General features: G+C 33.2%; 1 protein-coding gene across 4 annotated transcripts in view; it reads right to left on the reverse strand.

Annotated features, from left to right (window-relative positions):
* Nucleotides 1-8020, reverse strand: part of LOC132749606 (hemicentin-1-like) — a 49794-nt gene extending 41774 nt beyond the window's left edge. For 2 of the 4 annotated variants that reach the window (XM_060739433.1, XM_060739434.1), the window contains exons 1-2: nt 7687-8020; nt 2019-2555 (exon numbers count right to left, since the gene is read on the reverse strand). In XM_060739433.1, coding sequence (XP_060595416.1) covers nt 2019-2555; nt 7687-7909 — 760 coding nt within the window. In that variant the 5' untranslated portion in view covers nt 7910-8020. The remainder of the gene's footprint in view (nt 1-2018; nt 2556-7686) is intronic. The other 2 variants (XM_060739432.1, XM_060739436.1) reach the window with 2 other exon arrangements.
* Between the last annotated feature and the right edge of the window lie 6316 nt (nt 8021-14336).

The raw sequence follows: 14336 nt of genomic DNA on the forward strand, positions 1-14336 counted from the left end.
TCTATTAAGAAGAGCCAGTGCGCTCGACTATTCTCAGTGCTTGATAATAAAATTAGAGCCTAAATAATGTAGATATTTTCAAAGTTCAAAGGGACCATGGTTCTGTAAAAATTCACAATTACAATAGCTCTCCCTATTTTTTTAATAGTCGAGCGTAAACAAGAGATTTAGGCAATCTTAAATCGCAACAGGCGATACTTTAACTACCTCAAAAAGGACACCATAGAAACCGTCAGAATGTTGTAGCGAACTTGAAAGTAAATTCAGTTCGTCGAGAAATGAATCAAATAAAATGGATGGCCATTTCTAGGAACATAGGAACATAGTTACAGTTAATTTTAGCATTGACGAAACTAACAGTTGCTCATTGGATGATGAACGCTATCTTTTTTGCATATCGCTTGACATTCTATAAAAAACAACAACATCAACATGACCTTTACTGGTCCCAGGGCCCCAAATCAACAAAAATATCAACGGCCATATACAGCATATGGCAAGCTGAGCTTGTGAATAAGGACACTTACAAAATTTTGGGTCAAAAAAATTATCCATATAACATTGACGTAAAACATGTTCAGAGACGGTTTCAATGTTGAATGACATAATTGATTTATCTGATGAAGGCAGCTATTTTAACATTATTTATCATAAATGAAAGTGAATTCTGTCCGATTGAAATAAGTGCACGAAAATTCCGTGCGAATAAATTTCACTGCTCACAGCTTTAAGGCCATGCAAATATTTCCAATAGTTTTATATTTTACAACACCATACATTTTTATTTCAATTAGAATTATTTATAATTAAATGTGTTTATTAAATTATCTTTTCTTTAGACTTAAACGTCGTATAAGTCAGGTTCAGTTACTCGTATTTTCTTCAAAAGTGTCTTCTCACAAACGTAAGAAGACAGTTCGTTAGGACGAACAACAATCTATCCTCGGCTTCGCCTCGGACAATTTGTTGTTTAGCCTAGCAAACTGTCTTCTTAAGTGTGTAAGAAGACACTTTTAAAGAAAAACTCGTACTGTATCCATTACGTCTAATGTACATTTGATTATTTTTAATGGAATAGCGTGGTGCGTTTTGTGCCGTACCAACACAGTAGAGGTCATATGGCGACTTTCCAGCTTCACTGTTGAAAGAAACCCCCGGACCCTCCTCCGTGAATTATTTCAACTACTCACGAGCGGGCATCTGAGTAAAACCACTGACATGTAGGTTTGAAATTAAAGCCTTTACCACGAAAAGATATGCAAAAGATCGTTCACTCTATATCCTATAATGTATATTAACGAATGAGGGGTAATTTGAATTGGAAAATATAGTGTTTTGCGCAGTTTATCATTATACAATGAATAATGTACAGCCATAGGTTTTTGATTAACTTGCTTTGTGAAAAAAGTGCAACCACACAAGGTACAACAAATTCGCCATGTTTCATGAAAATGATTATTTCTGAACATAAATAAAATGCACCGAATTAAATGTAAAATAACGCTCCCTGGACAATAATCTTATTTGAAAAACTACCATTACCGACACGCGAAAATACTAACATTTGTATATACGTTTTATTTTATTTTATTGATTTTTAGACGCAACATCATAATGAGATAAAGTTTGTTTACCAATGTGATATACACTTAAATGTGTTGCGTATATTATACAACCATAATTTATTCAATCTGTGACAAAAACAATTCTACATAACCAATAAATCTGCGGAATTCTTCAGGGAAAGTATAAAAAGAACAAGACTAAAGCACAGTACATTTGGTTAACATTATATTAATTTTTTGTAAAAAAATTATAAACCAATTGCTTTATCACTTACAATGAGATTTTGTTACACAACACAAAAATCAGGATATAGATTTGGGGAAATATTCGAAACGTTTAAGTATTTATTTTATATCTAATTTAATATGAACAAAAGGGCCAAGAATAGTTTAGAAAGAACTATTCGTTTTTTGTTTTGGTTTTTTAGGTTTGGAAACATCGAATAAAATTACCTTTTTTATTTGCGTCAGACAATTCTTCCGTTAGATCATGTAAAGACTCGGTTATGATGTTAATTTCTTCATACATTGTTTTGTTGATGTTCACTGTCACTTCTTTCATCGTCTCAATAGACTTGTCACATCTTTTAACGAACGTTTTATTATATTTTTCCATTCGGCTTTCTGTTTCAGTCCTCATTTCACTAACAGAATTGTTGATGTTTTCAACTGCACCTTTCAATACCGTCACAAACTTTTTCCGGATCCGTTTTTCAGAGGATAATGTTTTCTTCACAATCGTCCCTAACAAATGTTTGTCGGTATCACTTTTCTTTAAATCTTGAACTTGAAGAGAAAGAGTCGTCAGGTTTGTTTCAATTTGGTCTAAAAGTCCAGATTTTTCAGTTGCTTGAGTAACGTCTGTACTGATCACATCTTTTATTTTCAAGAGGGATGCAATACTTGTTACTTTAGCTTCTAAGGAATCAATTCTAACTAAATCTTTATTGTCTCTATCTTGATCACCAGGTGTCGATTGCCCGCCAGGTTCTGTCAAACGAAATAACATATGTTTTTATATGCATAAAGAGTAACAAGCTTCTAATGTTCAATAACGTATCTTTTGTATTCGTGGCATTCCATTGTTTAAACTTTAGACTACATAATTTGACCATGGTAAAATCCACTACATAATGTGTTTGTTAATTACCTAATTTCAAGGCAATGCGATTCCGGAGAAGATGTTTTAAACAATGCACAGTGAAATACATTTCGAGCTACATTAGAACAATTTTAAAAAGCTTTTTTCCAAGACATATTTACCAAATTGCGAAAATTTGCCTCGAAGTTTCAGAAGAGCTGGTTTTTTCAAAGAAACAACGAACAACCAACTTTCCTAACTGCTCAGGGTATCACTGCATGGTAAGCTAAATTGTTATAAACCCATACCTAAGACTTCAAAAGGGTATCATTTTATTTCTGGAAAACCTTGTTGTCTTATTACAATTTTTGAAACCTTAATTATTGACTATATAGGTCAACTATCTTTCGTCTTTTGCAGTTTGTGTGTTAGTAATGTTTTAGTCATTAAATATTTGTATGAAAGACTAAAATAGTTTTTTTTACGTTTTAAAAGGTTTTACTTCATTTTAACCATCAAATGCTATTTCATTCACATGACAATGTTTGGACATTCATTAAACCTATTATCTACACATTTCTAAACTGATGTGGTTTATCTGTATACGAATATTCATATTCATTTCTTTCTTATGCTTAAGTTGCCTTTATGGCATTATACCAACATTTCAAAAGATTTGAATAAGAAGTATTAGATCGTGTATAAAACAAGAACGTGTTTGTTAAACACAAATGCTCCCGACCGAGGTACCAACAGATAGTAACGGAGAAAATTTGCTAAAAATGTAATCACAGTTAAAAAAAACTTTGCAGAGTCATGACCTTTTGTTCTTGTAAAATTACATTTAATGAAGCTGAAAATAATTCAGTTTACTGATAAGAATTATTGACATATAATCAAATGCAATTCATAAACATTCAACCAAGTGACACCTAAACTCCACCCAAAATTTAAGGATCATCTTGCATTTTTTTCTTTCCAAATATGAAAGAACTTTAAAAATGGCTGAATAAAATAAAATCTTTTTTTTTTTTTTTGGTTTTGGTGACCTTGACCTTAATCTAAATGACCCCTAACTATAATCGTAGGAAGAGAACCAGCCTAGGCATGTCCCTGTAAGACATGAAGGATACCAGTTTATAAATACAGGACTGTTTAAAAATGTATCTATGTTCTTTTTTAATCCACTTACCTTGACCTTGACCCCAAACTTCACCTAAAGTTTTAGGACATATGGAAAACTAGATGTATCACTAAAAATGATTCGTGAGACTGACCTGCCACAATGACATTTCGAAAAATAGGTGGGAAAAATATGAACTTGGTCTATATTGTATGATGTTCCATCTGTGTACCAATAATCATTACAATCGATTGCCTGGTTAGTATTATCATCTAAAACCTTATATTTGTAAAAAATGAGATAAAAAAGGGAATCACAAATTTCCCGCCCCAGATTCTTGTCAGTAACAATGTTTCAAAAGAGGTTTAATCATTCACAGAGTTATGCACAACAAATTTGTAAAAAATGTAAACGCAGCTATATAACTTGATAGCGTCATGATGTTTTGTTTTGTTATTGTAATAAGTTGACATGTTATTGTTATTTGATACACTTTCTGGAAGACGAGTCCCTTGGAAGCATTGATCACAACAGAATCATATCAAAATTGCAAGCTTTGTTTGATTGAAAATCAAACTCCACCAATACTTAAAGGATCAACTTTGGTATATTCCATCTCAATATGAAACATTAGTATGAAAACAAACAAAAGGTGTAAAAGAAAAGTGTGAAAAATCTATTGTTAGCACAGGTGACCTTGACCTTGTGACGCCCAACACTGGTCCATCCAAGGTATGGCCCTTTGAAATATGAACAATATATTTTATAACATCTTTTAACGGATGACAAAGCCACAGTCTGGACAAAAATAATAACATTCAACCTTAATTGAGACCATGACCTTTTAGAAATTTAAATGGGCCTTAGAAGACGTGAACGTCGTTTTGATGTGGCAGACAATTTCAATGCATAAAAATTACAGTCCAGACACAAATGCGTGTACCTCAAAACTCTAGTTGTAATAATGTAAACATTTAAACTGTAAGTGTAACTTTGACCTTTGAGTTAGGGACATGGGCCTAAGATGCAACACACAATCACGATGCAGTAGACGTTTTTCTTGAGTAAACTTAAAATTCTTCAATGCATGACAAAGTTAATTCCGAAAACGAATGTTGTGTAAGTGGGGACTCACATACAGACGGACGGTACGATTTTAATATGCCGCCCTTCTTGGGCCCTTCAGAATTTGCATTAAACCTGTATATGATCATTTAACATTTATGTATAAAACATTATTACAATCTATTGTCTAATTAAAAGTTATGATAAGAAACAAGAGAGTAATTAAGGCCCTTAATTGCTCATCTAATTAGATAGTTCAAATATACATGATTATTTTGACAGTGTGAAGGGGTTGGTGCATTAAAAGGAAAAAATTGTTGAATTGATACCTTTCATATAATTTTGGCGTAACTGATTCTACACTGTACAAATCTTTTAAATGGTGAAGTTTTCATTTTTAGCTCTAGTGGCAATCTTCTTCTGGAAATCGGAACCATTTGAGCAATTTTTTAGAGGGCCACCCAAAGACCATTTACATAGTGTCATAAAAATCGACCAAATAGTTTTAAGGAGATGTTGTTTAAAAGAGTTTTATTAATTTTAACTCTGGCAGCTATTTTAGTCAAGAGATCGGAACCTTTTAAGCAATCATTATGGAAAACTATACAAAGATCGTTCCTGTACAGTTTCATCAAAATTTACCCGATAGTCAATGTGAAGATGCGGTTAACTTTTAATTCTATTTCTAGATCTAGCAGTCATTTTATTTAGCTGGTACAATTTTAGCACTTTCCATGACTAAGAATTATGATAAAATAGCTATATGGTACCTTATAGATGATTGACTTATAATTTTCCTTTTCAATTTTAGCTTGGTAATCTCTTTAAGAAGACCGGAACCATTTGAGCAATTACTATAGTCGACTACCCATGGGCAATCCTTATTTAGTTCATCAAAATTTACCCAAAAATAAAGAATGAAGTGCCTATTAAAGGTTTCTAAATTTCAAGCATGGAGGTAAATTTGCTCGGCCGACCATTTGAGCAATTTTATAGAAAACTATACAAGGATAATTCTTGCAGTGTATTTATGGAAATTAACGAACTAATTAAGGAGTATTTTTTCTATTTTAGCTTGTTCTTTAGACCAAAACAATTTTAGCAATATTAGTAAAGTACTGTCCAATGATCATTTCATAAACAATTCAGATGTGGATTGAACACTTTCTTTTCTTATAAGCACTGGTGGCGATCTTGCTTAACAGACCGGAAAATATGTGCAAGTTTTATGTCAAGGTCCATCTAAGGATCACTCCTGTATGGTTTTATCAAAGTCTACCCAAAAGTTATTGATATGTCATTTAAAGTCTTTTTTATTTTTAGCTCTGACGGCCATTTTGTTATTTCTGTAGAGTTTCATCACATTCTATTTATCAATTAAGGATATGGTGTCACTTTCCACTTTTTTTTCTATTTTTAGCACCGGCAACCATGTTGTTAAAAGAAAACCGGAAGCATTTGAGCAATATTTATGAAGGCCAATCTAAGAATTATTTCTGTAAAGTTTCACCTAATTCTACCAAACAGTTATTGAAGAAATATCGTTTTAAGGCTTTTCTATTTTTAGCTTTGGCGGCAGTCTTGATCACTAAGAGATTGAGAATATACTAAGGTGAGCTTAAAAAAAATATTTTACTTTTTCAAAAAGACAAGAAGGAACCGCAACTATGAGTAAAATTAGTGGTCAAAAACCAAATACCAACTTGACCTACAATCTAGGATATTTGGTCTTAGTACTACAAATGATTATTATGCGTTAGTTTGTCAAAAGTAATCGTCTGGAAACCATTTAATTTGGTAAAATAGTAAAAATATGTTCACATTAGCATGCTGTATGTAATTTCTCATTTCTAAATATATCATTCGTCCGGTAACTATTTTTTGTGGCAGTGACATTAATCGAGGAGGCCAAAAATAAATCCTAACAGAGGTCTATGCATATGATTACTTTTTACCATACCGGGTTCATCATATAATTTGTTTGTTTGTTTGTTAATTTTACGCCTTTTTCCAACAGAATTTCAGTCATAAAGGCGGGTAGTTTCCTAACCATCGTTCCTGGAGAGTATCACCAGTACTAGACTACCTTCCTCTGCGCTAAACTACCCACGCCAGAGAGGTAACTGGATAAGAAGTTATCGACTTTAACCCCTCGACCACGGAGGCGGTCGGTTCATCATATAAGGTTATTATATACCAAATAGAGAAAATAAAACTCCCTAAAGAAAGCCCAAAACGACAAAATTGAAACTGTTGCAGGCTCGGTTTGATTGAGCCTGTTCATGGACGATACCGTAAAGTGCAAACTACCGTCCACGCCCCCTAGCACCGGCTTAAGCCGAATTCAACATTTTAACATGAAGTGGTATTATTTTGAATTTAGAAACATCCGCAGATGTGTTCATACGGTGATTATCATGGAGCCTTCAATGTGGCACAGTAGTGCCATTCCATGAAAAGCGGTGTATTGTCCCCAAGTAATAGAAAGCGTGTGCCCTTAACGAGAAAACGATGGGCAGAATCAAGTTCGATTACAATATCTCATTGCTGACCGGACTATTTTTATATTTGAAGTTACAGTGACTTTTGCTCAGGGGATCCAACAGTTATCCCAACCGAGCTCTTCATATTACTAGAAGCTTGTTGCATACCACGTTTAAATACAATATATCTGAGTAAATTATGAAACCATAAGTACAAATAGAACTTAATATATATCCAGTTTGAGGCTCACCTCGCACGAACAGACAGACAAACGTTCCTATTTTTATATTCACGGGTACATACAAAGACATGAATCATGGCAGACAATATTTTTATGTTACAATAAAATGAAGGCAATAATAGATTACCTTGACTTGATGCCTTGTTGTTTGGTTCTGACAAATGCCTCTTTGAAGCTTCTAATCTCCTAAGCCGGGAGTTCATTTTTGAAATCTCGAACTTATTTTGAAAAATCTCTTTCTGCATATATTCTTGTAGCTCCATGATAGATTTACAATCACAGTCCGTGTCACAATTTGTTCCATTAACAATAATTGTAACAATGACAATGACAAGTTTTATTTTATCCATTTTAAATTTTTTCGTTCACAGATATATGGCCTTTTTCACTTGCTGTAAATTGTATTCTGCGTAGCTGAGAAAGAAAGCCCCAGCTTTATAATATGATAGTTCCAGACAAACGTCTGCATGCAAACGAAATTTACCTTCACCTATTTTTATATAAGCGTGCAAATATCTGTAGAAGAACGTTTACATCAAAACACTATTTCTTTCTTAGAAAATAATTTTTTTCCTAGATACTGTACTATCTTCTGTGAAAGTGCCAAACGTGTGCGATAAGATAATACAAAATAAACGAATAAATAAAGCAGATAAAAAACAAGATCCGGCTAGGTTTTTGAATGCAGATACATTTTAAATGCACAGCAAAGCTGATTTAATAACGCCTAAAATATGTGATTTGAGATCTTCTAGGAGAAAATTTTGATTTTTACAATCTTGTGTCATTTGAGGTCACATTCAATTTTTACACTCGCTTTTTTAACAAATAATAACCACGAGTCAGAGCAGATGTATACATGTATGTTTTTTTTCATAACCGCAGAAAATTTTGTAAATTGAAATGCAAGGCGTTGTTGTTTCTTGCTGCAAGTTTACCCACAATATTCATATATTCATAATAAATTTAATAGATATATATATCGTTTTAACTAGAAATACACCTTGCATTAAGATATTGCCAACATTTTAAAATGACGCCGTATTTCGTTATTGTCATGATTATTGCATTAACTACAATTATAGTTTTAATATAATCTTAAAGAAAAAAAATACAACAACAACACACATCTGATTATAATGAAATGACAAAATATTATCTACTTTACTTAATTCGATCTACATGCACTTACCTTGATATAAATGCATATTAACGGAAATAGAGCTAATCTGATATTACCAGAGTAACTTTCTGCTCATCGTTCAAAATGTCGCAATTGAATATATATAAACATATGGAGGCCATTTAAGCTTAACATGTAGACGCAATTTGTTAAGCCCAATGTTAAGACCGTTCATCAAATCTTACTGCCGCGGTAATCAGGTATAAAACTAGTATAGTGATACTTTGAAGCTGACTTATCACTTATCAACGTTATTTACAAGTTAAAACAAGTTTTTGTTCTAACACGTTCTTTATCATCATACTTGCTATTATTAAATCTTATAATTCTCAGAGAAACGCTTGGTTTAAACGTTTTGGAAATTTTAAAATCACTACTCACGTTTACTGCGGCGGTAAATCGGTCGTGCATCAGTCATAAATAGTTCTAATATTTAAACCCTTATACTTTTTACTGCTATATCAGAAAAATTAAAAACAAAACGCATTATTGTAAAGTACTGAATAAATGTTTAAATTATTTGGGAAAATATTGTTGTTTTTTTTAAACAATTTTCCAATTACTACGCAGCGACCAACTGCGCATGACGGGTCATTAACTAGAACGTTGCCAGTTTGACTATTGTAAGAGAACATTGTAGTCTTACTATCATGAATGTTCTTTTGTTGTTATAAACCATTAGTAGTCCTTAAATACTTTTTCTTTAAAAAGACAAATAATGATTAACTGTCGCTTACATCATGCCTGCGTAATAACTTATGGAAACTTACTAATTATTACTACACCCTAGGAGGCTGTACGCGGAAAACGCACACAAAAAAACGCTATATCATATAGCTGCTAGTAAATAGTTTGCATATATTTAACTAAGAATTCACTGATGGTGATGAACATAAAGTTTGAAAACATTATATTCATGAACAATTTTCGCCGGAAAAAATACACTATTTAACTATAAAAGCCGTAAGAACATTCCTACAAAATTTCAGCAAATTTCGGAAGTAGCGAACAGTTAAATGACAGAAAGTCAGATGATGTCAAATATAATTTTACTTACCAAAACAGAACAAGGAAATAGTTGTTGTTTTTTCAGAGAAAGACGCAAGGATCAGTCTTTAATAAAAAAATTGCCCCGTATTGTGTAATAAGAAACTTTATTCAATTCTATGGCAACGCATCATAATTTGATAGTCCATGTGTTATCAAATTCAAATTTTCGATACAGATAAATAAATTAAAAATTTTAAAAATAAGAAGCTTTTATAAAAAATAAACAAAGTAAAACGCATGTATATACAGATGACTAACAGTCGAGCATTGGGAATTCATCAACATATTTTAGGAAACTTTAAATTGAAAACGATTTTTGCCGCTGAACTTATATATTAGCGTTCTAAAAATAATCGGCGGCATGAGAGGAATTTCGTATTCATTTTACAACACTTGAAAAATTACCACAGATAATGCCTTTTTTTTTTCTAAGAAAATTTTCAAAACAAGCTATTTATAATACAATTCATAGAACTGACGCTTCGATTTTCGGGAAATGGTAAGACGTGATCGATAGGGATAATCCTACTTAATACACTTGTTACTATATATAGTAACAAAATCGCCTCTGATTTCAACTGATTATGAGTGTCACGTGACCTATTATGAGTTTGCGGCCCGGGACCGAGAACTAGTTATCAGCCCGCTGAACATGTGCACGTGCACAAACTGAAATAATGACGTCATATTTTACGTCATCAAACAGTTAACTGTAAAAGTGAAAGTAGGTTTTAAGCACTAATCGCTTGATTTTATTATAAGAAATTAAGCGTATTTTGTACAAACATAGTTTTATTACCATTGAAATTTAAAGAAATGATACGACAAATTCATTCTGAAAAAAAAATAAAATAAAACTTGCTGCTAGATCCTACAGTAGTGTTTTTTTAACACACAAAAAGTAAACAACTCTGTAGAAGTTACGGAACTGAACAGTAGAGTCTACAGTAGAAAAGCAGGAATGTCTACGAAATAAGTTTCAAAGTATTTATTTTATTATTAAATCTACCAAGTGTATTAAAGACATGAATACACGTCATAGTTATGCCAGAAGGAGATAATCGGCCCTGAAATGAAAAATACCCTCGGGCTTAAGCCCTCGGGGCCATTATTCATTTTTAAGGGTCGATTATCACCTTCCGGCCCTACTCTGTCGTGTATAAATCTCTTAATAATAACCGTAAACCCGTAAACAACAGATTTCCCGAAGTACATATTTCAAGCTTGTGAGGTTTTAAAGATAAACTACCCTAATTTGGTTGAGTGTTGGCGGTAATGAAATAGGAATAAATTTCTTTTGAAATATGAATAATATTTCCGTGATTTTATTCGAGGTTTGCTTCGAGAGAAGACAATTTTCTGTCCGTAGATCTTGAATATTACTACTCACCAAAAGACAGTATCTTTATTGGATTTAGCTCAATACAGGATTGGAGCAGTACCTCTAGACGCTTGCAGAAATCATGATCACAAAATAGACAAATATCGTTTTTTTCGCCGAATTTTACATTTTTCCTTGATTATCGTACTTGATTCGGTGTGAAAAGATGAATTAGACCTGTTAAAGTTCATTCCGTTGGGTAAAAATACAAGATTTTAGCATTTTATCATTCAAGCGCCCTGTCCGGTATATACCGGAATACGGTATTTAGTGTGGTGCTCCAATCCTTTTTATAGTCACAGCCATCTTTATTGATCTCAATTATGTTATACATAAATATGTATACTTTTAATGTTCAATAGAAATGTTGTATAACTTGCGGTTGTTATTATCATTCAATGTTATTACCTGATACCTTATATCAATGTAATTCGGTATTTTTTACTGTTTTCTAAAATTCTAAAACCGTCCGCGTTCGCGAACTGTTGACCGGTCAATAGTTTCGACTGTTTCCCTCGCGTGCATTGACGTCATTGACGTCATAGAGGATTCCCACTTGCAGCGTCCATCGATCTTGATCATAAACCAGATGTTACGTGGCATAGTTAAAGTAGATCTATAACGTTTAATTATTATAGCATAAAATCGGCTATTTTTCCCTCTTTTGCCCATGTTATAACGGGACCAAAACCATGTGTTAACATAGTCACGCGCTCTTGTTATAGCCCGGTTTCACCTATGCGCAATAAATACAGGGCCCAGTAAACAAACAAACAAAAATGACGATTTGGCCTGTTTGCCAAAGAGTTATGCGCTCTTGTTATATTGAAATTTATTGATTCGAGGGCCTCAGTCGTATATTCAAGTAACTATGCCGGAAAAACGGCGTATAGACATCGGTGCTAATCTTGGTTGTCGCCCTTTCTAAGAAACGGACAGTTTTCAATGTAAACAAATACAGTAGAATCTACCTGTCGTTCAGTTTAACACTCCGATTAACTAACAAAACTAGATAACACAAAATTAATATGAGAAAATGTTTTTATTTATGTTAATGTTGATAAATTTTCATTATATTTCTTTGAGAGAATAATGCTTAGTGCCTGATTTTTTTATAAACTTGTTTGCTTGAAAAAAAAACCGATTCTGATGTCACTGATCTTTTTTCTACCGTCAATCTGAAATCATTCTAAGAATTTCTGAGGGTCATGTTTTGTCTTGGGTAGAGGGTAGAGTAATGTAACGTTTTATTTTTTTCTTGAGATAATAAATCTCCAAAGGCCAAGCTTTGTTAAATCAATTAAATTTCAAAATTTCGTTCGGTTCCGAGAATTTTCTAAGTTGTTGGCCCCGGAAAAATGAAACGGATACGTAAAACATAGAATTGGATAAATACCGTCCAAGCACAAGAATTTAATGTAATTGTGTTTTGTATAAACTATACATCACGAATTTGTTTGAAAATTTTATGCTATAATAGCGTCAACGCACGTTTATTTCGTGTTATAAAGTCTGCAGAGTCCCTCGGAACTGTTGGAGCCCTCGCCCTACCGGGCTCGGGCACCAACCGTTCCTCGGGACTCTGCAGACGTTATAACACGGAAAAACGTGCGTTAACCCTATATTAACATGTGCAAAATTATTTTCTCGTTCCTTTTTTCTTCTGCAAGTACTATTAAAACAGTAGTTGATCAGGTAATAAAACAGTTATTTCATACGTGGTTTGGGAACACTCAAACAGTTGTTCCTCGTTGTCGGGGATAGTGTTTTGAACTGTTGCCCTCGGCCTACGACCTTAGGCAACAGTTCAAAACACTACCCCCTTCACCTCGGGCCAACAATTTGACTATTCCCAAATCCCATATGAAATAGATCTAATTATTACCTGATACCTTATATAAATGTAATTTGTTATTATTTACTGTTTTCTGAAATTCTAAAGACGTCAACGTTCGCGAACTGTTGACCGGTCAATAGTTTCGACTGTTTCCCTCTCGTGCTCTGACGTCATTGACGTCATAGAGGATTTACACTTGAAGCGTCCATCGATCTTCATCATGAACCAGACGTGACGTGACATAGTTAAAATATTAAGTTTAATTATTAACATATGTGCAAAACTATGTTCTTGTTCCTTTTTTCTGCTGCAAATGCTGTTAAAACAGTAGTTGATCAGGTAATATAACAGTTATTTCATACTGTTGCCCCTCGGTGTCGGGGATAGTGTTTTGAACTGTTGCCCTCGGCCTACGGCCTTGGGCAACAGTTCAAAACACTACCCCCTCCACCTCGGGCCAACAGTTTGACTGTTCCCAAATCACATATGAAATAACTGTATACTGTATAATAAATGACATAAAGTATTATGCCGGCATGATGAACAGTCCTAGAATGTTGTGATAAGGAACCGTCAGTTGTTAAATGGTATTGTGATCTTATAATGAACAGCCATCATATTTGCTGGTATGTCAATTAATATTCGCAGTTAAGGTTCTTCAATGTAGACCTTAATGAAAAGTTCTGGAATATTAACAAAATGATTAGTAATGTATACATTATTTACATTCAACTTTCAACTGAAAATTCACCTTTTGAAGAAGATCATATGATATGTTTAAATTTTAAACTGCTATAGCGATAAATGGGAACTTTTCGCGTTTCAAGTAAACGTGCCTACGTGACCTTTTGCAACTTCATAATTCGCGATGCCTCGTATGGAAAGTACGGAAACTTCCGTAAAAATACCCGTAAAACCCATGAATACTTGACATAATATCATTTTTTCGCGAAATGCCCAATTTCCGATCCCGGCTCTTTTTATGATTATTCATTTGAAATAATTATACAGTTTTTGTTGACACTTATACGATCGTATACAACAAGAAAATGACAACACAAACCCCTAGCTTGATATTTTTAAAATTCAGTATTTAATTTTGCAGTTACATGGATGAATAAAACAGTGGTATTGATATGCATCTCCAAAAAAACAAAACAATATTTGTCATACTGAATATCAACCCAAAGGGAAATATGAAAACCTGGACAATATCAAGTCAGGAACAGAATATTAATTGATGACAGAATATCAAACAGGAAGGAAAATACCAAATCAAGGAGAGAATATTATGATATAATTTAAAGACAAAATATCAACTCTAAG

The sequence above is a fragment of the Ruditapes philippinarum genome, unplaced genomic scaffold (assembly GCF_026571515.1).
Source record: "Ruditapes philippinarum isolate M1 unplaced genomic scaffold, ASM2657151v2 ctg4743_1_1_1_1, whole genome shotgun sequence".
NCBI classification, from domain to species: domain Eukaryota; kingdom Metazoa; phylum Mollusca; class Bivalvia; order Venerida; family Veneridae; genus Ruditapes; species Ruditapes philippinarum.